A 26,094-nucleotide genomic window follows, 5' to 3' on the forward strand; every position below is an offset into this window, starting at 1 on the left:
CATCTCTAAGAAAAGTTTGTTTTTTTTTAGTTAGCTGAGTGCGGTGCTGTGATTCATATTGACATACAGTGTGAGGTAGAGACATAATTTCGTGTTTTTCTATATGGACAGCCAGTTGCCCAGTACCATTTATTGGATAGCTCCTCCTCCAGCACTGATCTGTATCATCCTCTCCACCACAGATCAAATTTCCAGATATAGGCAGGTCTGCTTCTAGGTTCACTGATCTGTTCCATTGGTCAGTTTTCTACCCCTGCCTTACATTGTCTTGTTTTCATTAGCTTAGCTTTATAATAAGTCTTGGTAGGGCCAAACTATTCCCATCTTCTTCTTTTTCCAGAGTATCTTGGTTATTGTTTCTTTGTTATTCTACCTGAATTTTACAATTGCTTTGTCAAATTTCCTGAAAAAGCAAATGAAATTTTGATTATAATTGTTTTGAATTTGGGGACACTGACATTTTTTTCTTATACTGATTCTTCCTATCTATTACTATGGTATGTTTCTCATTTAAATATTTTTTAAATGAATTCTATTATTTTCTCCAAATAATATTTTTTGCATTTTTTCTTAGTCATATTGTTTGGTACCTTAGAATTTCTGTTGTAAATTATATATAGAGAGAGTGCCAACAAAAGGATATACATTTTAAGAAAGGAAAAACCTTTTTTTTTTCAAGACTGTTTTACTCTGTTGTCCTAGAGTGTCATCATCATAGCTCACATCTTGGGCTCTAGAGATCCTCTTGCTTCCACTTCTCAAGTGGCTGAGATTATAGGTGTACGCCATTACATCTGGCTAGTTTTTTCTACTTTTTTAGTAGAGATGGGATCTCACTCTTGCTCAAATTGGTTTTGAACTCCTGAAGCAATCCACGTGCCTCGGCCTCCCAGAGTGCTGGGATCACAGACATGAGCCACCCAGCTTGTATTTCCCCCTCCCGGCTTGTATTACCTCTGTGTGTGTGTGTACACATACCACATACAGCTTTATTGACTCCACATACCATACAATGTACCCATTTAACATACACTACCATGCCTTTCAGCATTTTCACTAGTTAAGTGCTTGACTAAGAGTTGGATTGCCTCTTGGGAGACTTCTTTGGTGGAGATGCAGAAAGCAAGAAAGGGAATGACGAGCTACTTGTAGACAAGGATGCTGATGCATATTCCCGTCCCTCCTCTGGAGATCTACTCCTTCTCAGCCTTGGGGAAGGAGGCGTTTGTCTCTGTGGTGATGTCTGTCTTCCAGGTATGATCTTGGATGGGATCTCTGGTGCCATCTAGGTTGAGAACCAGAAGAGTGAGAACCAAGAGGTTGGGGAGGACCTGACTGAGATGTTGGTGGTGCCTTTTCCTTTATGGAACTTTTCCCGTTCAGTCTTATAGTGGCTGTGGCTCCAAGTCTAAAGAGCCCTGCTATTTATTGACTGATCTCTAAATATTAGAGTAGGAGACTGGGAGACAGGGCTGAGACTGGATGCAGGGGCTTGCAGATTGGGTACAGGGGTTAAAGTAAATAACCCTCAAGCCGAAGTTAACTAGAAGGGCTGCTAACCACTGACAAGAATTGGCTTCAACCAGCCTGTCAGTTGTCTCTGGCACCTTACATGAATTTTGGCTAATTATGACATCATTTACATTGCAGTTTTTAAAATTCTCCACCCTCAAAATCACCATGACAGTTCTTAAGACAACCATACAAAGCATGAACATGGGAGGTAATCCAGTTGTAGGAACTACTACCTAAATTCTTAGGAAAAGCCAGTCCCTTGGCCTTGAGTATTCCCCTCCTCTATTAGGAAAACTTTTAAAAGAGCTAAAGCCACTTCCTCCCCGCGAGCTGCTCCTTTCCCAGCCTGCCCGCCCTTCTCCCGACAGTGTGCTTTCACTTGCTTGCCTTACAAGGTGCTTCCTGAAATTCTTTTCCCAAGGATCACCAAGAACTTGGAAAAACCTCCACTTGGAAGCCAGTAACATAAATACATAAATCTACAAAGGAAGGTCCATACTTGAAATCTGCCAAGTAAATAAACCTCATCGAATGCAAACTATTTCCTTTAAAATTAATTGCTGTACAAAGAGAGACAGATGAGCGTATAGAGTCAGACAGACGTAAATTCAGATCTGGCCTTGCCCCTTTCTGTGGCCCCTGGCAGGAGGAATGGGTTGTCAGATGGAACTCTTCCATTGTTCACAGGCAACAAAGTGCTCTGTGCCCTGTGAGCCAGCAGAAAGGTAGGCAGCCACCTGGGATGTGTCAGGAAACCAGGAAGCCTGATCCTCTTGCTCAGGCGAGTAGAAAGGGACCACTCACTATAAGTCAGGGGGGAGGAAGGGGAAAAAGGAGAGGGGTGGGACCTCAGGGGGCCACTGTGTAACTCAGGGCATCCTAGGAGTTGAGGGCATGGGTGACAAGGCTCACAAGGTGAGAGGAACCCTGTCTTGTTGTCACCCAGGAAATCTATGGGACCTGTAACATCCCCTTGGGAAAGAAGACAGTGGGTTTGCAGTGACTGTGGGTTTATTAAAAAATAATAATAAACTTGTTTTCTCCTCGGTCCCTTCCAAACTCAAGACTTTCAATAAACCTATTTGTTACTCAAAACCCACTGAGACTCAGTCCCTTCCTCTGTAAAATGGAGATAGTAATAGTAGTTATTCTACTATTATTACTGGAAATCATAATAATGTACTTAGCACATAGATGGCTCTCAATAAATACTTTCATTCAGTTTCTTTCTCCCCAAATTGGGACAGTGTATAAATAGTTTGTATTCTGCTTGTCACTGGATTAAACCATAAGAAATTGCTGCTATTCATCCATTTTCTCTTATGGAAACCGCAATTTCATATGTTTTGACATAATGTATCAGGTGTGCTTTTTGTATTATCAAATATGCTTTGATAAAATGATTTTTAGAGACAACATAACATATTATTCCGTCATATGCATAAACTGATTTAGCCAGTTCCATTCCCTATTTTAATACACTTAGGTTGTTTCTAGTTTTGTATTGTTTTCTATTGATTTCTAACTAGAATATATGTCATTTAAAAAATTTTAATGAGATTTAAAATAACTCATTGTTGAGTAGCATATGCATCATATCATTTTCCACAGGTACTAATTAATATTTTTTTCCTAACCCACAGGCCCGCTGATTAGTCTCCCCTCTCTATCTCGGCCCCAAGCCTCCCTCTGCCCCACTGGCCGGATTGGCCCTTCCCTCTACTTCTTTCCAGTTTCATCACATCTTTACTAAAACCACAGGAAGTAGGGGTGGGAGGAGTCCAGTATTCTGAGCTCTTGCAACCAGTACATGGCTCTGGCATGATTAGTAAGCTGCATTCGAATGCAAGTTCATTATTACTCTACCTTAGACAGTGGGGGAAGTGTTAGCCTTGCCGTGGAATGAAGACTAGGACAAGCGCATGGCCTTTCTGACCACTGATGAGATATACGAAACCCTTGGTTACTTGAAATTAATTTTAAATTCGACCTGAAATGTTTGGTCCAATACACTAACGAACACATAAGTCATTCACTTCCCTTCTTGCCCCCTCCTCACCAGGCTAAGGCTGGCTGCTGGTGAGTAGTCTGCTTAGGGAGGAGATGTGCTGTTTCTTCCTTCCTGTCTGTGTCATTTCAGTGGCAAATCCCAGAAGGTGCAGTAAAGAGTGAGTAGAGATTGGGGAAAGAAAACTCCTACTTGTGACTCAGTGGTGGGCAGGCACTCCAGGCTTGGCAGATACTTCTAGCAGACTCTTTCCCTGGTAAGCTTTTCATTCTCCCCTACAGAGCTGCCCACTCCCACCCCATGCAAGGTGCCTCTCCTTCAACCAACAACCTCCTGCTTTATTTTGGAATCTTTCACTACTCTTACTGCTAAGCCCCTCTTACACAAGGTCTCTTTTACATAACCTCATGCCTTCTTTGCACCCTAAGAATTTGTAATCAGGATCCTGGGTTATGGACCAGCCAGGCAGGCAGGGAGAAGGGAATGGCTTCCCAGGCACTGCCCTGGTGCAGGCCCACGTGCTCGGGCTCTTCAGCTCTCCCAAGCCCAGGCTGGACGCAGGCCAGGACACAGGGCAGGCCCCTCAACAGGTGTATATGGCAGGGAGTCTCAAAGCACAGTTTTTTCTCAAGAAATTATCCTTTCGCCTCGTCAGCTACTTTTACATCTTCACTTATACATAAGATCTCTTATATCTTCTCTTACACTTTCCTCAGCTCACACTTTCCCATTCACAATGGCACCCCGTTTGGGGGTCTGCCTTTCATGTAGCCTTCTGCCGGCTATGGCTCTGAGTCCTCAAGCTCTAAACTACCCTGCTTCCCTGATTTCCAAACATATAGATTTATGAAGGAAGATCCGTGTTTGAGATAATCCTCCTGCCAACAAAATAAACTTCCCCCAATGCAACCCATTTCTTTTCAAATTAATTGCTCTTTGCATTGGAATTCTTCAGCTTTAGGTTTTCTTGGCTAAGAGCAGGACCAAGGGGAAACAGAAAACGTTACAGGTGGAGGAATTAATTACTTTCGCTGTACTTGCCTTTTTAATTAAAAGACTATAAGCACAAGCAATACTGCTTCTTCATAAGATCTGCAGGTGCATTAATCAAAGCGTCCATGGGTAACAGGGATGTACAAACAGGAAAGCCAAGGAGAAGAAAGCTCACACTGACTTAAGACTGGAGCCAAAGGCCAGAGGACAGAAAGGCCAAAGTTTCCAAAGGCTACAGAGAGCACACAGGAACCAGGGGGTCAGAGATCCGCACTGGGCAAGGGAGGAGGAATGAGAAATGAGAGGGGCAAGTGTACCTACTGCTATAGGTGCCCACCGTGGAGGGCCACAGTCCAGAGGCCACACCAATGCCATTGGCACATCTCCATCCAGCATTTACTTCCCATAACCCTTTGTTTTTTTCCTATAATTTTGCTGCCCTCCTTTTTCTCTCTTTTTTTTTAAATTTTAAATTAATGTGAGGGCACAAATAGGTTACATTGTTCTCACCTCCAAGGTAAATTTCAAGTTGTAGAAGAGCCTTTCACCCAGGCAGCGTGCAGAAGGCCCTTACCTGTGTGCATTAGGGTGAGATCCCGCCAACTGCACCTCTCTTCCTTCCCCTTCCTAGACTATATTTGTGTTTTATCATTCGTGTGGGCATGTAAAATGGTTCGTATATTGCCCATAACCCTTTCTTAAGAATTGGCTTGAGGATGAGTTCCAGCAAAACAAGGAAATAATCTAAGAGGAAGACATGAGATCTAGGAAACAGAAGATTCTACCCAAGAGGAGAGTCATGGAGAGCTGTGCATCGGTCCTGGGACAGAAAGACAAGAAAGCCCCACAAGACAGCGTCAGGGAAAAGCATGGCAGGGGCTGATCGCTGGGGCTGAGGGACAGGGCCTCAGGTGGGGGCAAGGATCCGAGGATATATGATATCATTCTTGAGAGTTTGGTATATTTATTATAGGCCTTTTCACAATACTTTATTTTCCAATCATGTCTATATATTATTTATAAAAATTATCTTAAGAAAAAATAGAATACTATCAGTATCATTAACAATCCAGATGTGGCCATGGAGTCAACTGAGACCTGAGACATGGTTTGTGTTTGGGGACCTTATTAATGATACTTGCTATGCAGGTTAGAGTTAGATTAATTAGACTGATGATGCAATGATCTAAATTGGCTATTAAGATAGAAATAACCTAACCAAGCTGAAGACAGGCTTTAAAGTAAAAATTAAAATCCCTATTCCAAGATTTAATTAGCATATATATGCCATCATAACAAAGGAAATATATATGGTCTGGTTAGGATACAAAGAGCTTTGAACCAGGAGGCCACTAAGGTTCCCTTCGAAGCTCCATCACTAACTCACTGTGTAATCTCAGAAAAGGCCTAACTGCTCTGTTCTTGAGTTTCAACGTTGATAAGATGGAATTCTTCCATTTAAGCCATATGTATGTGCTGTCCGCTGGTAGACAGTAGGCTGGACCCTGGGTCATAACTCAGAACAAACTCACTGAGCCCACTGTGATGGAAGGGACAGAAAACGGGCACATGCAGGAATAATGTTCTGTCGGGCACTAGAAGGGTGGGGGCCGTGGAGAAAAGAGCAGTGCAGAAGTGCAAGAAGGAACAGTGGGGGTGAGGGTGCAGTTTTAAATAAGGAAATCGGGGAGGCTTGTTGAGTGAGAAACATTTGGACAGACTTGAAAGAGATGAGAACAAGATATACCAACACCTGGGACAAGACTATTCCAGGTGGAAAGAATTCTATGTACAGACATGATGACACAGGGACGTGCCTGGGCTGCCCTGTCGACAGTAAGGAGCCCCTGGGGCTGAAGGGGAGTATACGAGAACAGGAGGGGAGAAAGATGTGACCAAGACCTGGTCACAGGGCCTGGGAGGCCATGGGAAAGACTTTGCTTTGCACTCCAAAGGCGATGCATTGGGGAGTTTTAAGCAGAAGAAAGGTAAGACCTGACTTCCATTTTAAAAGGATCAGTCTGGCTGATGGGCTCTAGGAGACAAAAACAGAAGAGAGACCAGATGAGAAGCTTCTCCAATAATCCAGGTGTTAGGGGTTGAATTGTGTCCCCCTCACCACCAACTTCATGTAATACTGAAGTCCTAACTCCCAGTACTTCAGAATGTGACTTTAGATAAAGTCTTCACAGACATAATTGTTAAGAGCATTAGAGTGGGTCCTAATCCAATATAAGGCTGCTGTCCTTATAAAAAGGGAGAATTTGGATGAAGGTATGCACAGAGACAATGACAGAAACAGACACAGGAAGGAGACAATGGAGCATAAGCCAGGAAGACAGGCCTGGAACAGATCCTTCTCTCAGAGCCCTCAGGAAGAACCAACCTTGGCAACACATTTCTGGGCTTCCCGTCTCCAGAATTATAAGTTAATGAATTTAAATTGCTGTTGCTTACGCTACCCAGTTTGTAGTACTTTAGTTTGGCAGTCCTAGCAAACTAATAGCACCAGGTAAGACATGTGTATAATAGATGGTGGCTTGGGCTACGGAAGTGTAGAAGTGGTTAGATTCTGCATATATTTTGCAAGAAGAGTCAATGGGATTTCCCGACAGGTTAGAAGGAGAGTGTGAGGGAAGTGGAATCAAAGTCGACTTTAGGGCTTGGGCGTGAATAATGAAAGGATGGAATTGCCACAGGCTGAGATGGAGAAAGTTAGAGCAGGTTTGGAGTTGCATATGAACAAGATAGCCCAGGAATTCAGTTTTGGATTTGTGATTAGAGATCAAATTAGGGTTAATTATGACAGAATTCTGAGAATCGGGTGAATTCCAGGACAATTTGTTGCATGTTTAGTACGTGCAAAGCAGTGAGGCAGCTTTTAGTAGTACATATCTTAATATGTTAAAGTCTGTTTTATAGAAGCACGGACTATAAATTATGTGAATAATTTGTACCACCTCAAAATGGTGGGAGCACAATTAAGAAGTGGCATAGGCTATGCGTAGTTTGTCTGTAAGTTACAGGTTTGGTAATTTTCTCTACAGATAAGTTCATAGTTGTGGTTTTCAAGAGGATAATGACAAGTCATTACTCTGAAATATTCATTTGGATTCCTATACTCCACAGCAGTGGGTCCGGTTTTAGTCAGTCTTATTTCTATAAAGATACACACACATACACACATACTCTGACACAGAGTGCCAAAATAATGTATATACATTTTTAAAAAAGGAAAAACTATTAGAATTTTAATAATATATATTAATAACCAAAGATAAGCACAAGTCATGTTGAGCACCTCTTACAATTACAGAAGTCAAACATGACTGGAGCATTATAAATTTAATAGTTTTTCCTTTCTTAAAATGTGTATACATTTTTTGTCACCTACTGTATATATAGTAGAACCTCTATAAGTTGACTACCAAATTACCCCAGGGGCTGCAACAAACTGATCAACATACAGAAGTGGTCAACACAAGGAACTAGGCCTGCTGTACTGTTCTGTACATGTCTGGTCTATGAAAATTAGGTCACCTGAAGGAGGTGGTCAATGTAGTGAGGCGGGCATCCATGGAGAATCTACTGTTTACAATGTATAGATGCCTCATGAGCTCAAAAATCAGAAAGATCTATATTCAAATTCTGGCTCTAACCCTGTTTGAATGTGGCAAGTTACTCCACATTCTAGTCAAAGTGTGGGTCAAGTAGCTCATGGCAATAAAAATACCTCAACAGAATAGTTGTGAGACATGATTAGGCTACGTATAAAGTGCTTACTCTAATCAGGGGTCCTCAAATTTTTCAAACAGGAGGCTAGTTCACTTTTCCTCAGACCGTTGGGGGGCCGGACTGCGGGTCCTGGGACGAGTTTGCTGCTAAACAGGGCAGGCGGCAAAAACACCTGGCGGGCCGGATAAATGTCCTAGTTGGGCTGCATGTGGCCCACGGGCCGTAGTTTGAGGGCCCTGCAAGTGATGAGTTCACAGCAAATGCTCAGTTAAGCTATGACTGTTAAGAGTCTAATGGTGCTACAGGAATTTGCACTGAGGTGGGGGAGCACCCTCTATATGGTCAGAGAAAGTTCGGGAGATAGCTCCTAGGCTGGGATTGTAGACCCTTGAAGGGAACGTTAACACAAGACAGCAGAGACCAATGCTTCTCACATTTTAATGTGGATCTCAATCACCCAGAGATCTTACTAAAATGCAGACTGAGTCAAGAGGTCTGGGGTGGGCCCTGAGATTCTACATTCCTGACAAGCTCCCAAGGTGATGGGTGAAGCCCTGCAGCTGCGTGGCCCACATTTTGACTAGAAAGGGCCTAGATCACAGCAAGTATGCTGGGAAGTAGCCCTGAGAGAGTAGATCTAGTGTGTTGAGTGGCATTTATAGTCAGTCAGTCTGCTTGAAGTAAAGTTAACATCAGAAAATGCTGAGGAAATGCTTGGAAGGTAGGAGGAAGCCATCTTCCAGCAGGCTGTGTTGATGTTATACTTCATTGCGGTGGACATGGTGGTCCTCCATAGACAGCTGTGAGCAAGTGACAGCTGCGAGCAAGTGACAGCTGCATGAAGACGGTGGTTTCAGATACTCTGTGGCATCTACTGCACAAGACATCTGAGGAAGGAGGGTCCAAGGGCGAGGAAGATTGCTCTAGTCAGGAGGCTTTCATCTAGGACAAACTGAAATCCCTTCGAAGCAGTCCAAGTAACAGAAACAGGGAAATGGTCACTGTGAAGGCAGTAGAGTTCAGAAAGTGTAGGAGCTGAACGCTCTCTGCAGACCAGCCTGTCTCATGCAAGTCACTTTTCACAGGTGTCTCTGTCCCTCTCCATGCACCTGCTGCATCCAATTTTTTCCAACTAGCTTTCCCCCACCTTCCTCTTTATATGGTCCATGGATTTTGGATTTACTATCCATGACTCACTACAAACTGTTGTCCTTTAATTCAAATTCCTAGAAAAAAATTCAAGTGAGCATGGCTCATCTTTTGAAACAGGTCACACAGTGAACAGACTACCCTTTCCCGTTAGTAGTCAGAGGGAGGATAGGAGGATACAATCAGGGGGCCGAGCCAGGGCTCTGTGGACAGGCACCCCAACATATTTATGTCTAATGGGGAAAATGTTCAAGAGTAGCTTATCCTTTTAAAAAGAAAAAACAAACAAAACCCTCCTCACCTTTTTTCCTTTCCTATCCAAACTTGCCCAATCAGCCTGCCTTTGCTGCAGCCTGGCTTCCACCTCTCCCTGATTCTTCACTCTCGCAGTGCCCTGAGACTGCTCTATCAAAAGTGACCTGTGACTTCCTAAGTTACCAAATACCAAAACCAGTAACCCAGTGTCTCTGATTCTGCCTTGTGACAACTCGCATACGGAACCCACCAAGGTGCCCAAATGTATGTATACAATCACCTCCACCCCCCAGATCTGGGAGCAGGTTCATTCCCATAGAAGTCTGCTATGAGTTTTGCCCAGCTCATGACTCCTTGAATTCAAGGTCCAATCCCATATTTAGGAAATCCTTTGTATTTAGGAAAGAATAGTCTATTATGGTTTAGCCTTGTTTTTATAACAGGCATCCCTCAGGTAAGGGCAACTCCATTTCCTCAGTGCTTAGGCCAGTTGCTTTCTCTCACAGTTCATATCCTATATATTAGCTAAGTCTTTTGGCTCTGCCTTTATTTAATATGTATCCAGAACCCAACCACTTTTTGCTACAACTATTACTACTATCCCAGTCCATTAAGGCCATTCTAGTGATGTATCACCCAGATTAACACAACAGCCTTAATATAAAGCTCTGCCATCCTGATTTCATTCTAGCCATTCTGGCCATTTTGGAAAACAGTAACAATGGCTAATACTTGTTGAGCAGCTACTATGCGCCAGGTACTCCTTTACATGTACTTCATCCATTGGAATTGAAACCCTGAGAAGTTTAGGAATTAAACAGTCTGGCTTTAGCACCCAGTCTCAACATATGGTATAGTTGTACTGCCTTTGGTACATGATGTTTTCATTATAGTCATTTTCTGAATATGTCATCTTTTCCCCTTTGACCTGAGAACATTAAAAAAAATATTCCAAGTAATTACATAAGTCATTTTTAATTAATTTTTAATTTTGGTATTTAACAGTTTGCAGCCTCTTAGCCAATTTCTGGGAATAACTCAGAGTTGTTTGAAAATGTATCCTGTTTCAACAATACAGGACTTAACATGTATATATTAACTCTAACCTTATTTTGGGCTCTTATAAATTTTGATGTATAACTATTTGAAAACTTCAGTTTTCATCTCCTTTATCTCATCAATTCTTTGAGCTCTTTATCAGAATTCAAGTTCTAAACTCCCTCAGAGACGATGTCTGAAATATTCTTCCCTAGAATGTTCTTTTGCTATCTACTCTTCACCTGCCTTTTAGTTATTCTGAGAAGGGCACAGGCGTCATGAGGGTTATTCATAATTCCCCTGCTGGCTCTTTTCGGCCCTTACTCATCTGAAAATGGCAGTTCTCTATTCAGGCCTTCTATTTACAATATTCAAGACACTGTAAGGAAAATTGGTTACGTGCAGCAGCTGGCAGCTTTAATTTGGGTTTCACAATACACTTACACCAAAGGGGGGAAGCATACCCAATGCTGTTTTTGGGTCCGTCTGCAGAGCAAGGGGTCAGCATGGCTCATGCTTACACCTGTAACCAACTGCAAATGGTGTGTGCAGCCATGTTCCTTCTTGGTGACTTCTCATTGCTTTTGAACCTGAGGTCTATTGCATTGCTTTTGGAATCCACCTGGTTTTAGTCCTAAAATAGTTGACAGATATTCTTCGTAATTTGTAGTATGAACAGCTGTTTTTTTAACTGAATGTTAAGTTTCCTACTTATTTCAACGCATTAGTTTCAACAATTGCAATAGCATGGAAAGTAAAAAGGCTTCTGATTCAAATAGAGAAATAATTACGACTCTGTGAAGGTCTGTGTGCCAGGTAATTGGAAAAACATCACCACAACGATGATGGTGAGTACAAGGGGTTGTGGCAGGAAGAGAGAAGGAAGACAAAGTTAGAAATCCAAATAATCAGTAATTAGAGATCGTGATTAGAGTACAGAAGTCAGTAGGTGGTATGTGCCCATAGTCTCAGGTACTCAGGAGGTGAGGTAGGAGGATTGCTTTAGCCCAGTTCAAGGCTGCAATTAACTATGATTGCACCAGTGTACTCCAGCCTGGGTGACAGAGCGAGACAATGCTTAATAAAATGCTTATCAATGCTTAATAAATTAATGCTTAAAAAATTAATCAATATCAATGCTTAATTAAAAAAAAAAAAAAAGGAAACAGACCAACTTTTATAGTTGGAGCTATGTCAACAACTCATAAACATCAGATAGAAATTTTATTTTTAATGCATAGTCACAGCAGAGTCTTACCTACAGTGTAATTAAGGTGGGCCATTAAAAATGATAAGCTCAAGTTCAACAGGTTAAAAGGAGAAGGTGAGGCAAGTAGGCACAGAGCTTGATCTCAGATTCAGACTTGATTGGGATCACATACTAAGACACAATAAACAGAAATCAGAACAAGATCAGCTAGCAGATGAACTACAGTCTGGGAAACGGGCCTAAGTTAGGTATTCCAGTAACCACCAACTGTGGATACTACCAGATGGCAACAGTTTGGATATTCCTTACCTTTGACCCATAAATATCTGTGATACAAATATCTTACCTTTCCAGTTAAACGTTTTCTTTACAGACTACTACCTTCTTGTCCAAAAATGGGCAATGTTCTCTACTAATTGAATTTGTAATACATGCTTTAATAGCTAACGGCTATTAATAGCAAGCATTTGTAGTGTACTTTATCATTTATAAAGATTTTTTTAACACACACTGTTGTATTTTGACTGACTATGCTTGAATTTTTATAATTATTACTACTTGACAGATGTGCAAAATGTAGTGCAGACAGGCAAATGACTTGCCTAAGAATTACGCTGTGCACAAAATGGAACAGAGCCAGTAGAATAAAGGCTCTAGTAGTTATTTATCCACATACTATATATCCACATGGTTAACACAAGGAGTAAACACACCTATGTCTATATAAAATTGTAATAAATATTTTTCCCACGTACCATTCAAATGTATATGGAGAGGATTAGGAACTTACTGAGCATGGCAGCTCTAAAGAGACCACCTAAACTGAGGTACTGTCTAAAGTACCCTTAAGAAAATAGGTAAAATTACAAAATGTTATTGGCTTTCTTGCAAGATTTACTGCATTTTGTTTAAATATTTGCCTTTTATATACTTATTCAACCTTATACTTTGTGTTGCTGTGACTATTAAAGAAGATATTGGCGTCAGATCTTTCTCCTATGGTCCTAGCTACTTGGGAGGAGGCTGATTCAGGAGGATTGCCTGAACTCAGGAGTTTGAGGCTGCTGTGAGCTAGACTAATGCTACAGCACTCTAGTCGGGGCAACAGAGCAAGACTCTGTCTCAGTAATAATAATAAAAAAATCAGTGTAAATTAACAATATAGTTCTACTGACGTACTATGACTACCTACATCCATACACATACAGACACATTTTCTCAAGGGATAACAAAAGTATAATTATTACTGTGCATTAGTCAGTAATGTGTTTTATGTATTTAGAAAAAGGACACAAATTGATTAGCTCTTACATTAAATTACAATGCTAACTAAGGAATGAGGGAAAGAAGACAAGTGAAACTTTCTAAAAGAATATAAACGTCTTAACACAATAACTAAGAAAATGACATAAAAGCTATGTTTACCAGTTTGATGAAAATATTTCAAATTGTATATGGAAACACCACACTGTACCCCATGATTGCATTAATGTACACAGCTATCATTTAATAAAGAAAAAAATGTTTAAATAAAAAAAAAAAAGAAGGCGGCAAACCACCAGTAAAAATAAAAGGTATTTAGAAAGGAAGAAAACACTGTGAGATTAATGTCATCACAGGGACCACACAGAAATCCAAAGAGGGACTTAGAGCAAAGTAATGGTCACTAAGGTCATCAGGAATCTCCAGTAACAATTCCATACAATGAGCTGCTTGCTCTACATTGGACTGGCCAAGTAGAAGCCCTAAAGAACTGACGTGACTCCAACTTATGTATAGCAGTATAACGACAAGCCAAGCTGAAGATAACGACTTTTAAAAAGCAGCTCAGAAAGGCTAAAACATAACAAATTAAGCTTATAAAACTTTTAGCCCCTAAGCAAAGTGGGTAAGAATACAACATAAGTGGCTGGAATCAGGGAGGGACATCATTGGATCCAGACAGAAGATTGATTACTGGCAACTACACTTCCTAAGAAAAATAATGGAAAATAATATAAACATCCACACTCCAGATTAATCCGTAATGATAAGAAAAAGAAATATGGAAATCGTGGTAAATTCTGGAAAGAAAAGCACATCTTTTGAAAGAATTATACATGCTAAAAAAAAGTGCTGCCAGCATAAAGTTGAGATGTGGAAGACAGCTGGCTCTAAAAGTCTAACAAGGCTTCCAAAAGTAGAACAAAGACTATGGAGGAAAAGAAATAAACACAGCTATATGCTGTTTTAAAACAGATATAAACCAAAACAAAAAATTGAAAATAAAGGGTATCAAATAACACTAATAAAAAGTGTAGCAAGATTAAGATCAAACACATAGAATTCAATCAAAAAGCATTAATGGGAAAAAATACAAGGGGAACACTATAAAACAAAACCTACATGATGTAATCAAGTGGGGCTTAGTAACAGTTGTACCAATAGAGGCAGGGACTGACCCCAGTCATGACGTTTTCTTTTTGTATGTTTGGTTGTCCTGCATAAACAAACATAGGAAAACAATGATCAGTTGGGGACAATCCCTGATCACGACCCCCCTTGAGATGTGAATGAGAAATGCATATATTAGAAAATAAAGACAAAATGTAAGTGAACTTAGTAACCCAAGTAACTAAAAGTAGAATAAATTCAAATAAAGTTGAAGGAAGAAATTAAGATGGTAAGAGAAATTACAAAAATAACAAATCCTCAATCACTAAAACAAAAAGCTAATTCTTAGAAATTTTCAATGATTCTAATGTCAAAGGAAAAAATACTGACCTTCCTCCCCCTTCACAAGTAGACTCAAGAAAAAATTAAAATATACAGAGATGGCATAGAGATTCACAAAACTTAAGACAACCTCTGTAAAATAAAACTTTTCCTAACAAATTTTCAGACCTGGAAATTTCCAAAGAAAACATGATTACCTAAATTGAACCAGGAAAAAAGGAAAAATTTGGATTAACTATAAAAGAAGATAAAATGATAAAAAAAGCTTCAGCTCCTAAAAACAAATTATTAGACAGAAAAGGAGTCATTTAGTTTTTAGTAAGATGATATATAAATGGAACTAGTGCTCTTATCTACCAAAAACAATTAGAAAAGTAATTTAAAAGAAAGTTACAATTTGCAACACTATTAAAAAGAAAATTGTAAAACTTTATTGATAGAAAAGGAACCAAGATAGACACAGGCAGACTGGCCATACGCATAATATGCATAAAAGGGAAGATTCAATATCATAAAGATGGATGGTCATTCTCTCCAAATATATTTTTAAAAATTCAAGGCAGTTCTAATACAAATCCTAAGTACTTTTCCTCAGAAGCTGGCAATCTAATTTTAAAATGCATTTGGAGGTATAAGACAACAGCCAGGATAATTCTAGAGAGTATTAACAAAGGAGATGCCTTACTATAAAAACTATAGTAATTAAAATAAACTGTTGCAGGAGTACATACATCAAATATAGAACAGGAAAAGAAGTCTAGAGCCAGACCCCAATATTCAAAGGCACTTGGTATATGACACATTTAGCATTGTAAGTCAAGCAGAAAGAATAAACTATTCCCGAAGTAATAGTACTGAGGCAAATGGCTATGCATTTGAAAAAGATAAAGTAAGACCCTAGTTCACAACATACACAAAACTAATTTCGGCTGGATAAAGCAAACAGTTCTTATACATTGTTGGCAGAAGTGTAAGGTACACAATTTGGCAATGGCTATACAGCAGAATACATACATTTGCTAAATTCAACATTTCCAGAGTAATTGTTCATGAGATAGAAAGGATATTTGCTTTGGAACTGCTTGTAGAAGTGAAAGTGCAAATATTCCAATTATCCATCAATAAGAAAAATGATTAAGCATCACACAGAAGTGGATTAACTGTTGTATGTTCAAACAATAGCATGCTTTACGGTAAATTAAGAGGAATAAGAAGATTTAGTCAAATCTAAGATGACTTTATAAGGTGCACCATTATATTGTTATGAAAAGAATGCTGCCAATTTCAAGAAACCACTGATTTAGAAAACCTCCCAATTTATGAGATGTTTTATTGTGAGGATATGAGATCAACATATATCAACATGGCTATATCTCACAGACAGTGTTGGGTGAAAAATAACAGGTTTCAAAATGGTGGATACAATGTATTTTTTATAAAATTTTTAAAAGTCTTTTGTATTTAAAAAATGCACAAGGAAATGAAGAATGAAGATATGCATAAAATGATACACACTAATATCAGGGTAGTTGCTATCTCTTAGTAATAAACGGAGAGAAGGCAGTAAAGAGGTGATGAACTTTAGCCACACACCTTTTAACATTTATTTCTTATTAAGAACAACAAAAAGAAATCCAGCACAACTTCTTTATATGCTAAAAGTGAGCTTATCTTCACCAAGGGACAGAGACTAATTAATCACTTCAAAGCCTCTGTGACACACACAGTTATAGAATGTTTATTCTTCAAACACGGTGAAGAAACACAGCTTGCTAACATTTCTCAGAGATTTTACTATTCACTCACAGAGAGCGGAGAGGAAGAACGCATAGGAGAGAGAGGCAGTTAATGCAAACTCAAACAACAAGACCAAATGTTAACATCTTTTAAATCTGGGGAGACCACCAATGTCTACTATGTTATTTTCTGAATGTCTGAAATATTTTTTTTTTTTTTTGAGACGGAGCCTCAAGCTATTCCCCTGGGTAGAGTGCCATGGCATCACAGCTCACAGCAACCTCCAACTCCTGGGCTCAAGCGAGTCTCCTGCCTCAGCCTCCCAAGTAGCTGGGACTACAGGTGCCCGCCACAACACCTGGCCCTTTTTTGGTTGCAGCCATCATTGTTGTTTGGCGGGCCCGGGCTGGGGATTCGAACCTGCCACCTTAGGTGTATGTGGCTGGCGCCTTAGCCGCTTGAGCCACAGGCGCCGAGCCTGAAACATTTTTTTAATTACATTTTTAAAGTAAAATTTTAAAAGTACCAAGTACAATTTAAAGAGTGAACTCTATCAAAATTTCAGGAATAACCTCTATACTATGTAAAACTGTTTCATAGAAAAACATGAACAGCTTTCCAAATCACTCCAGAAGGCTAACCAATACTGGGAACAAGGACAGCACAATACAGAGAATTATAAAGCAATCTCACTATTCAACATAAACACAAGAATGCTGAGTAAAATGTGACTTCACTGAACCTAGTAGCATGACCAAGTTGGGTTAATCCTATCAAAGCAAGGATGATTCTACATATGAAATCTATTAATATAAGTCACTGCATTAACAATTCTATTTTTTAAAAAACCAAACTGCCATGCAAACACTGAATTCAATATATACTCCTGATTTTATTTTTTAACAGCCCTGACTAGAAACAGAAACTTTCTTCAAGTGGAAAAAGAATGCCTTGTATGATTTAACAATCCTCTGGAGGCAACAGCCAAGATCAATTACATCAGAGAAACATTACGTCTAAGTATCAGAATAATCTCAAATAACACCGATAAAACTATTTGCTGCTACTATTACCTATCTAACAAATACAAGAGAATTAACTGAGAAACTATCAGAATTACAGTTCAACAAAGTGGCTGACAAGACAGCACAGCAGCCATAGCCAATTAGAAAGCAATGGCATGATAACAATGTTAGCAAGGCCACCCAGAATTCTAAAAGATGCAAAATCTATTCTTATGAATAGAATAAAAATAAAAAATTAAACTACTGAAAAAGGCCTCTGAAAGAACTGAGCTCAGTGGGAAGACTCAATATTGGAAACATGTTGATTCTTTGCAAATTAATCTACATGTGTAGTGCCATTCCTATCAAGATACTGACAGGATCTTTAAAATGGATGCTAAGTTACATGAATATTAAATGGAGTAAGAGAAAGTAACAAAAATAGCAAATAGCTAGGAACAACCCAGACATTTTCAAAATTAAGACTTACGGAAAATTTTTGAGCCAAATACAAAAACATTACATAGGTACAAAAGCAAAAAAGACAAATATTAGAGATCAATGAAATGAAGCACAAGATATGAAGGAAAAACTAGAGAAATGACCAATGATGCTTTGTAAAGTGTACTATCCTAAAAGAAAGAGCAAATTATTAAAGGATTAAAGGGTTCATATTGTTTTTATTGTTGTTGCTCTTACTACTGCTGAGGATAGAATCATTGTATTTCACAATTTGACTACACTATAGAACCAAATTAAAGGTGGGGCAAAAGTAAATGTGAAACCAATTTGAAAGGAGGCAAAGAAACAATGAGAAAATAAGGGAGATTATATTGGTGGAAAAAAGAACTCAAGGTCTAATGTGGAAGTAAATTCAAAAGGACTTGATAAAAAACCCCAAGGGAGAGGAGTCAAAGGCAACTTACAGGTTTCTGATCTACGTTACTACTTCAAATACAGGGTGATTATCAAATTTGGGAAGGAATGATAATATTTAGTTTTAGACATGATGAGTCTGTGGTATCTTGAGCTAGCCAACAGAAAATATCAAATAGGCAGCTAGATATATGGGTCCAGAATGTGCAAGAAAAGTCTAGATATAAATACATATTCTTGAGTAATATACATCTAGGTGGTAGAGGTTTGCCATATCTGCACTTAACCCACTTCGCTAAAGTCATCACAGAAGTAACAATTCACAGATAATTATATTTATAAAGCAATTCTCTCTTGTATTTTATCAATGACTACTATTCAAGCTTATTGCTAAGTTGCTGGAATCACAATTTTATTAATAAATTATTACAGTATATACATATTTTCCATTGCAGAAAGACAGTAAAGACATATTCCTGAGTCCTACATAAAGGTGTTCTTATCCCAGAACCTAAAGGTGACTTAATCTTATCAATTCACCTAGAAACTATCCCTGTAAACTACTAAGTTCAAGTTCTTAGTAGTTAACATGCATTCAGATTTTGGAAATGTCAGATGGTATGAAAGCTATGTTTTTCTTTTGGAAGCTGCTTCAGTCTTCAAATAAAGAGACACATAAAACACAGGACTCTAAACACCCAAAGATCCCAAAGGTTCTCTTACTCAGAAACCTACAATGGATTCCCACTCATCTTTGAATCAAACTCTTCAAGACATATAGGCGTAATATGGCCTCTTTGTTATCTTCTAACCTTCTTTCTTACCCCTTTATCTCTTGCTTACCTTAACTCTAGAAACATTAGCCTTCTTGATATGCCTGAGGTACAAAGTTCATTCTTGTCTTAGGGCTTTTGTACCTACTCTTCCCTCGACCTAGAATATTCTCCTCCCAGATATCCACATAGCTGGATCCCTCACTTGAGGTCCATGCTCAGACATCACTCTCACGAAGAATTCTTCTGGAATGTCTGAATGAAAAATCTCCTTGCTTGCTATTCTAAAGTGAGAGGCCTGTCTCACAATGCGTGTCTTACCCTTAAGGCATTGGAATGAAGTGGACTGAGTCTAACTAAAGCTGCCACCCAGTCCCTAATCTTGAGGAGATCAATTTCTCTAATGCCTAACAGACAAAAAAGGATATACTTGGGGTGGGGGTGGGGGTGGGGGGGGCAGCAGTGAAATCTGATTAACCTCAATTCTTTAGTTCTTCTATACAAAATATCCTGAATTAAAGGAAAGTTATAAGATATATAAAAAGGGGAGGGGGAAAACTGTGACCAGGAAAATTATGCTTGATATTCAAGAGGAAAAAAAGAGTCATAACAGAGTCACACCCATAGATGATTCAGATGTTGTAATTAGCTGATAATTACAATTAGCTGGTAAAGATCTGAACTATAAAATTTTTTTAACGCTTTTGACTGCAGAGCACTCAGAAATGAAACATGCCTACAGACATCATTTGAATGCCCACAGGCATTTACGCACAAAAGATTAAAGAAAGAAGAGGAAAAGGTGAGTGAAAAGTTGAAAAACTTTCAACAGAGAACTGAAATCTATAAAATATTATTAACTGTACATTCTAGAATTGGAGATATAACATTTGAAATTAATAATCAGAAAGGTTAAAGTGAAGAATGAACATGGCAAAGGAAAGAACTGGCAAATGTTAAAATGGATCAAAAGAAAATATCCAAACAAAGCACAGAGAAGAAAAGAAAAGCGCAAAGAATGGAAAAGAAATTAAAGGCACATGGGATAAAAATGATCTAATGCATATATAACGGCAGTATCTGAAATAGAAAATAGTGTAGAATATGGAAAGGATAATGGCCAAATTTTTCTCAAAATTTATAAATTCAAAGTCAGCAAACTCAAAGCACAATAAATTGAAAATCTTTCCTAAGGCACATCACAAATTGCTAAAAAATAGGAGATTTTTTTTTTTTTTAAAAAGGAAACATTATTTACAAAGAGTAAAAAAGATGTTCTGCTTACTATTCAACAGAAAAGATAAAAACAATGAAACGTTTACTTTTATGCCAATCTAGATTTCTGTATTCAATGAAAATACTATTCAAAATGAAGGTGCTGTAAAGACTTTTCAAACAAATACAAAATATCTGAGTTAGCAACTGAATTAAGATGAAAGCACAAAATGAAAAACAACAAAAGAGAAGCAAAGAAAAATGTAAGAGTAAATATAAATTCTAACTGAAAATATACAACCATAGCACAAATGATAGAAGCAACAAATAGAATCAAATAGTTTTAAGTTTCTTGCATTGTTCTGACTGTGGCAAAAGCAATACAGAGCAATACCATAATAAGTTAAAATAGATATTATAATCTATAGACTAATCACTAAAAAAAAACACAGTCAGGTATAACTAAAAAGCTAAGAGAAGACACAGAACAGTAAGAAGCACCTAAATGAGCCAAAAGAAAGTTAAGAAAAGGGGAGGAAGGGATAGGCAAAAAAGAAAATAACAAAATGGTGGACTTGGACTTAAAAATCAACTACCTCACTAAGTACACTGGAAGTAATTTACTGAAAGTAAATAGTCTGAACACTATTAAAGAACAAAGATTCTCAGATTAAAGAAAAGAATAGGACCCAAATATAAAATGTTTATATGACACACATCTAAACATAAAGGCTTGAAAATCAAAGGACAGAAAAAGTTTCATCATGCAAATAAAATAAAACTTATATAGTTACATTAGTATCAGGCAAAGTAGACACTAAGTATTCATAAAGATAACAAGTGACATTTTCAATTATAAAATTAACACTTCAACATGAAGACGTATCATGAAGACATAACAATCCTAAACTTTGTGAACCAAGTAACATAGTTTCAAAGTATTCAAATTACAACTTCTCCCCGATCATTTCACTCTCTATCCTTTTTCTTTTTCATTCGCTGTATTTTATTTTTCACAATCTGACACTATATATTTAATTATTTTTTCCTTATTTGTCAACTCACAAAAGAATGTTACAAGTACCACAAGGGCAGGGACTTAATCTATGTTGATCACACTTTATCCTCTGTAAAACTGAGTAAAATTTTTGAGTGCTTGGCACATAGCAGGCACTCAATGTTTGCTGAAAAAAATTAATAAAACTGCCACTAGCAATTTAGTGCTTATTTTAAAAGCTCATATTACAAATTTATTTTCTTCTGTTGTGTAATTCCTTTACTTAAGTAGTACTTAGTAAATCTCTGTCAGTCAACATTTTGCATGGGAATAAAAAGTTTAGAAAAAGTTACTGGGAAATGTTTCCTCTCCATGAAATAAAGACTTCAAAATTAAAAATCAGCAAATTGTGCCTTTCTGCATAGTATTTAAATATATACACCAATTTAATAAATAAAATAATACAATCACATTAGCTTTCATTTTTATTCAACTTCACAGAAAATCCAAAATGTGTCTGAAAATCAGTTATCTACCTAAACACTAATTGTTCATTATGGTGACATAATACTGTGTGGTAGCAGAGATGTGCCTAATTTAAACAAATTCTTAAATTCCTGACATATGTCCTAAAGTGGGCAAAGGGTATTTTAAAAATCAAACTTACAAGTTGTAAGAAGATATAGAAAGTAATTTAACCTTTAATACCTAGAACAAGTTTTACAGCCACATTTGTAATTTACATATACAGTGGAGATCACTGAAAAAGCTTCCTGTTGCACTGCAGCAAGAAATTCTGTCATAATGTCGATTAAGTAGATGTGCTACAGAGTGCAGCAAGAGAACCTCACTGAGGAACCCTAAGATTTTCATAATGGAACTTGTTACAGTGACTTAAACATTTTCTTAAAGTTGTACAGTACACATCTTCAAAATGAACATTATCACTGAAGAGTTTGCTAACAACTGTTAGCAACTGATCTTTTATACATAATTTTATTGTAGTTAAAGTTATGTGGCTCTCCAAATGTTAGTACATGAAATGTTAAGTTTAAACATAGTAAGATAATCCCCTAATATGTAGACTCAAGACAACAAAATTTTGATCATTATTGCACCTATTTTTTCTACAGAAAAATGAAAAATTTACATCATAATACTCCCAAATAATGAAGACAAGTTGCAAAATCATACTCATTGGCATTGAACATAAGCAAATTCTACAATGAACACTTTTTTGTGAACTGATGTACAGCATTAATGCGCAATGAAATTCTATAGCTATGATCATGCAAATAAAAATCCTCCACAATCATTTTCTCTTATGTTTTATAAAACGGTCTTAAAGATATATTTCCATAAACATTTCTGGTGCAATTTAGTCAACAATAAAAATACAAAGCTATCCTTTACTCTTTATGTTATAGATTTCAAAACATGCCTTTGTACTGCTTCTGAAATAGATAAAGTGTTTGAGAGAATTGCACTAATGAAATGTTTAAAGAAAACCTCTGTATTTTGGTCCAACATCAGCTGCTTTGGTATATAGCAGCCTCGCATAATCACTGGTGTCAGCACTGTTGTAAATGAAGAATAGTTAAATATTAAGAGATTCAAACACAATTTAAAACATTTTTTTTGAAAAATAAAAGGCCATTCCATGAAGATGAAGAAATCTTTAGAAGAAAATAATCACATCAACTGCAATACACATTGGAAAATAGTAAAATGTCATTTTCCAAAATAGTAGTTTCTTTATTATATGCCCCATCATCTATTATAACCAATCTTGGAAATATACCTTAAACATAATGGTGTATTATATGAAAATGCTCTGTAAATCAATGTGATGAACTAATAAATTAGAATATGATTTCCTTTTCTGGTGTTAACTATGAAAAACGAAAAGAACAGCACCTGAAACAGCATAATAAATGAATTTAGATAAGCATTAAGTAGTAACGTATATGTTTTGGTTCAAAATACAGTTTATACAACTGTACGAAAGATACTGCTGTAAATAATTTGTTCATATATTTTGCAGCTAACAATGAAGAAAAAAAGATCTGCTCTAAATCCAAATAAATTTCCACTTCTCCTAATCTGGACAAAGTGGAATTTCATTTGAAGTTTTTAAGATTGTAAAACCCTACAGGAGCTGATATAGTTGTATATATGACTTCTACCCTGCCCCTCCCCTAAAACAATTTTTTTGGCTCCACAATAAAATACAATAATAAACTCTTGATGAAAAACTATGTTATGGGGCAATCTATTATATACTATGGCTAAATATGAATTTACAGGAAAAGAACACATCCCATTTTCAGCACTTTTTTTCCATAAACATGCAACTCACTATAAAATACAAAACACTTGGCTTTCAAGAACAGCTTTATAAAGACACACTGCATCAATAAAATTTTTTCTTTCTGATTAACTTTACACTGTTGTGAAGAACTGTAATTTTTCTAATGTGTATTTATCAGATTTTATATTATAGTGTAATAATTTGCATTTTAAGAACATAATGTTCAAAGGAACTATCTATACACAATAACATTCTAGACTATTAAAACTCATTCAAATTACAGAATTTTATTGATACAGTAGATTAATAAAAACTGAAAAGGGATGATTAAATGGGATAAAGAATTCAGTACATTATTTTATAACACACTCTTTAAAATTAGAATATTTTAAATCTCTTTCTTCTTAAAATTTTCATTGCCATGAAAGGCCAGAAAATTCTGGGACCAATACTGAGGTGTAAAGTAATCAAACAACTTCCAGACTATTTCACAATTTGCATGGTGTCCTCTTAGCAGAGGCATTGTTCTGGTATAATGGCAGATAATTTAGCACCTCTGAAGATTAAGGGTGCCCAAGAGTAAACACTAGGTAAGATACACATGGGAAAGAGACCATTTAATTCTCCAACAAATAGTGACATCAAGAAAATGACACCAATTGTTGAAAAAAATTTTTTCACAGTAAAATTGCAAAGAATACAAATACAAACACTGACAGATTACTGCTTAAGATCTATTCTAACAAACTCTTTTCATATCAATAGATCCAATAAACAGTTGGGTACTGTCAGTTTAAAGCCGCAGATAAAAGCTATACAAGCACTTTAGAAGTCAGAAACATTAAAAAAAAAAAAAGATATTTACAAGTTTATGTCTTCTTTATCTCTACATAGCCATCGCACATTACACTTTCACAAGACTCCATAGTCAATGTTATCATGCGTATGGCTAAAGCATGTGACCACAAAATACATGGGGTCATCAAAGTAAGGTCCAACTGTCCACTTCAGCAGTCCCATTTTGTGCATCAAAGGCTGTATTCAGCCTCAAGCTTGACAACAAATTAGTTTTGCCAAAGCTTTCAAGCAGAAAGTTAATTACATTTGTTCATCGCCTCTCCCTTTTAGAACTTCTCCGTCGAACCTTAAAAGAAAAAGTCACCAGATGCTTAATTAAAATGGGTATACATTTATAAGGCAGATATGTAACAGTAATTATTTTTAACCAATCTTTATTCCCATTTGTTCCTGATTTTCTTTGCTTTCTTTTTCCTGAAACTGTACATTCTCCTTTTAACATTTTGCCCGGCCATCAATTATTTAGAATGCTGTAATACTGAACTCTTACATTCCTATAAATAACCTTTCTTAGGATAGCAAAAAAGAAAATTTTACTTCTCTATTGAGTAATTTTACAGAAAATGAATGGAAGTCAATGTCCACTGTAAGAAAAACAACTGCGGCTCAGCGCCTGTGGCTTAAGCGGCTAAGGCGCCAGCCACATACACCCCAGCTGGTGGGTTGGAATCCAGCCTGGGCCTCCCAAACAACAATGATGGCTGCAACAAAAAATAGCCAGGCGTTGTGGCGGGCTGTAGTCCCAGCAACTTGGTAGGCTAAGGCAGGAGAATTGCTTGAGCCCAGGAGTTGGAGGTTGTTATGAGCTGTCATGCCACAGCACTCTACCCAGGGTGACAGCTTGAGGCTCTGTCTCACAAAAAAAAAAAAAAAAAAGAAAAACAACTGCAAACAGATTAATCATTTTTTCTACTTAAGTTTGTGTGGTAAAAGAAAATATCTGGCATTTATGAACTTACAGGTATCTTTCTGGACAAGTAGTTACTGAGTTTGGACTTAACAACTATCAAATACACATAAATAACCTAAAATTCAAACATACTATCATTTACTGGCAAGTATAATGAAAGCACTGAACTTAGTTCAAAAAAAGTCAGCATTAGAAATAGGAATAAAAAAAGGGTTTTAATTTAATTAATATATATATTAATATATATGTACTGTATAGTTTTTCTCTAAGGAAGACACCAAACACTACGACTTTTCAGCCTTATTTCTATATCCTCCCCCCTACAAACTTCATGAGAAACAAGGCACTCTAATTGTAGACCACAATTCAACATGTTTTCATATGTTTTGACCCATTTGTTCACATAAATGAATGTTGGTGCAGATAGTGCTTACTGTATTAAACAGGACAGAGTGGCAGAGACTAACTTTGAAAACTGATTACAGAACTCCTGTCTCATAGACAAGGATGGCTGGCTGAGCTGATCCAAAAATTAGTATGTAAAGGTCAGGATTAGCATACCAAGAAAAAAGCTTTTACTTAAATGTGTTAATTACACTTTTTCCGAAGAGAAATATCTGAGATGTATTAAATGCTAAGCCATTCATAACTTTAGAAAAGGGATCTCTCAGGAAGCACTACATCCCTACTTTTACAAAAGACTTTTTATGAATTCTCATTTAGTTTGTATTTCAATCTCAAAAGCTGATTTTAGTTAATGTATGATTTTACTCTTTGGAACTAACTTCTAGTTTC

The 26,094-nt window shown here is 37.3% G+C and overlaps 1 protein-coding gene across 6 annotated transcripts in view; it reads right to left on the bottom strand.

Moving 5' to 3' along the window:
* Window positions 1–23,797: 23,797 nt before the first annotated feature.
* The window catches only part of PDS5B (PDS5 cohesin associated factor B), a 184,207-nt gene continuing 181,910 nt past the window's right edge, over window positions 23,798–26,094 (bottom strand). For all 6 annotated transcript variants that reach the window (XM_023519272.1, XM_023519271.1, XM_023519270.1 and 3 more), the window contains one exon: window positions 23,798–24,675. In XM_023519272.1, the coding sequence (XP_023375040.1) occupies window positions 24,640–24,675 (36 nt within the window). In that variant the 3' untranslated portion in view covers window positions 23,798–24,639. The remainder of the gene's footprint in view (window positions 24,676–26,094) is intronic.

This window comes from Otolemur garnettii, unplaced genomic scaffold (genome assembly GCF_000181295.1).
Source record: "Otolemur garnettii isolate 467f Iridium unplaced genomic scaffold, OtoGar3 scaffold00167, whole genome shotgun sequence".
In the NCBI taxonomy this organism is placed as follows: Eukaryota; Metazoa; Chordata; class Mammalia; order Primates; family Galagidae; genus Otolemur; species Otolemur garnettii.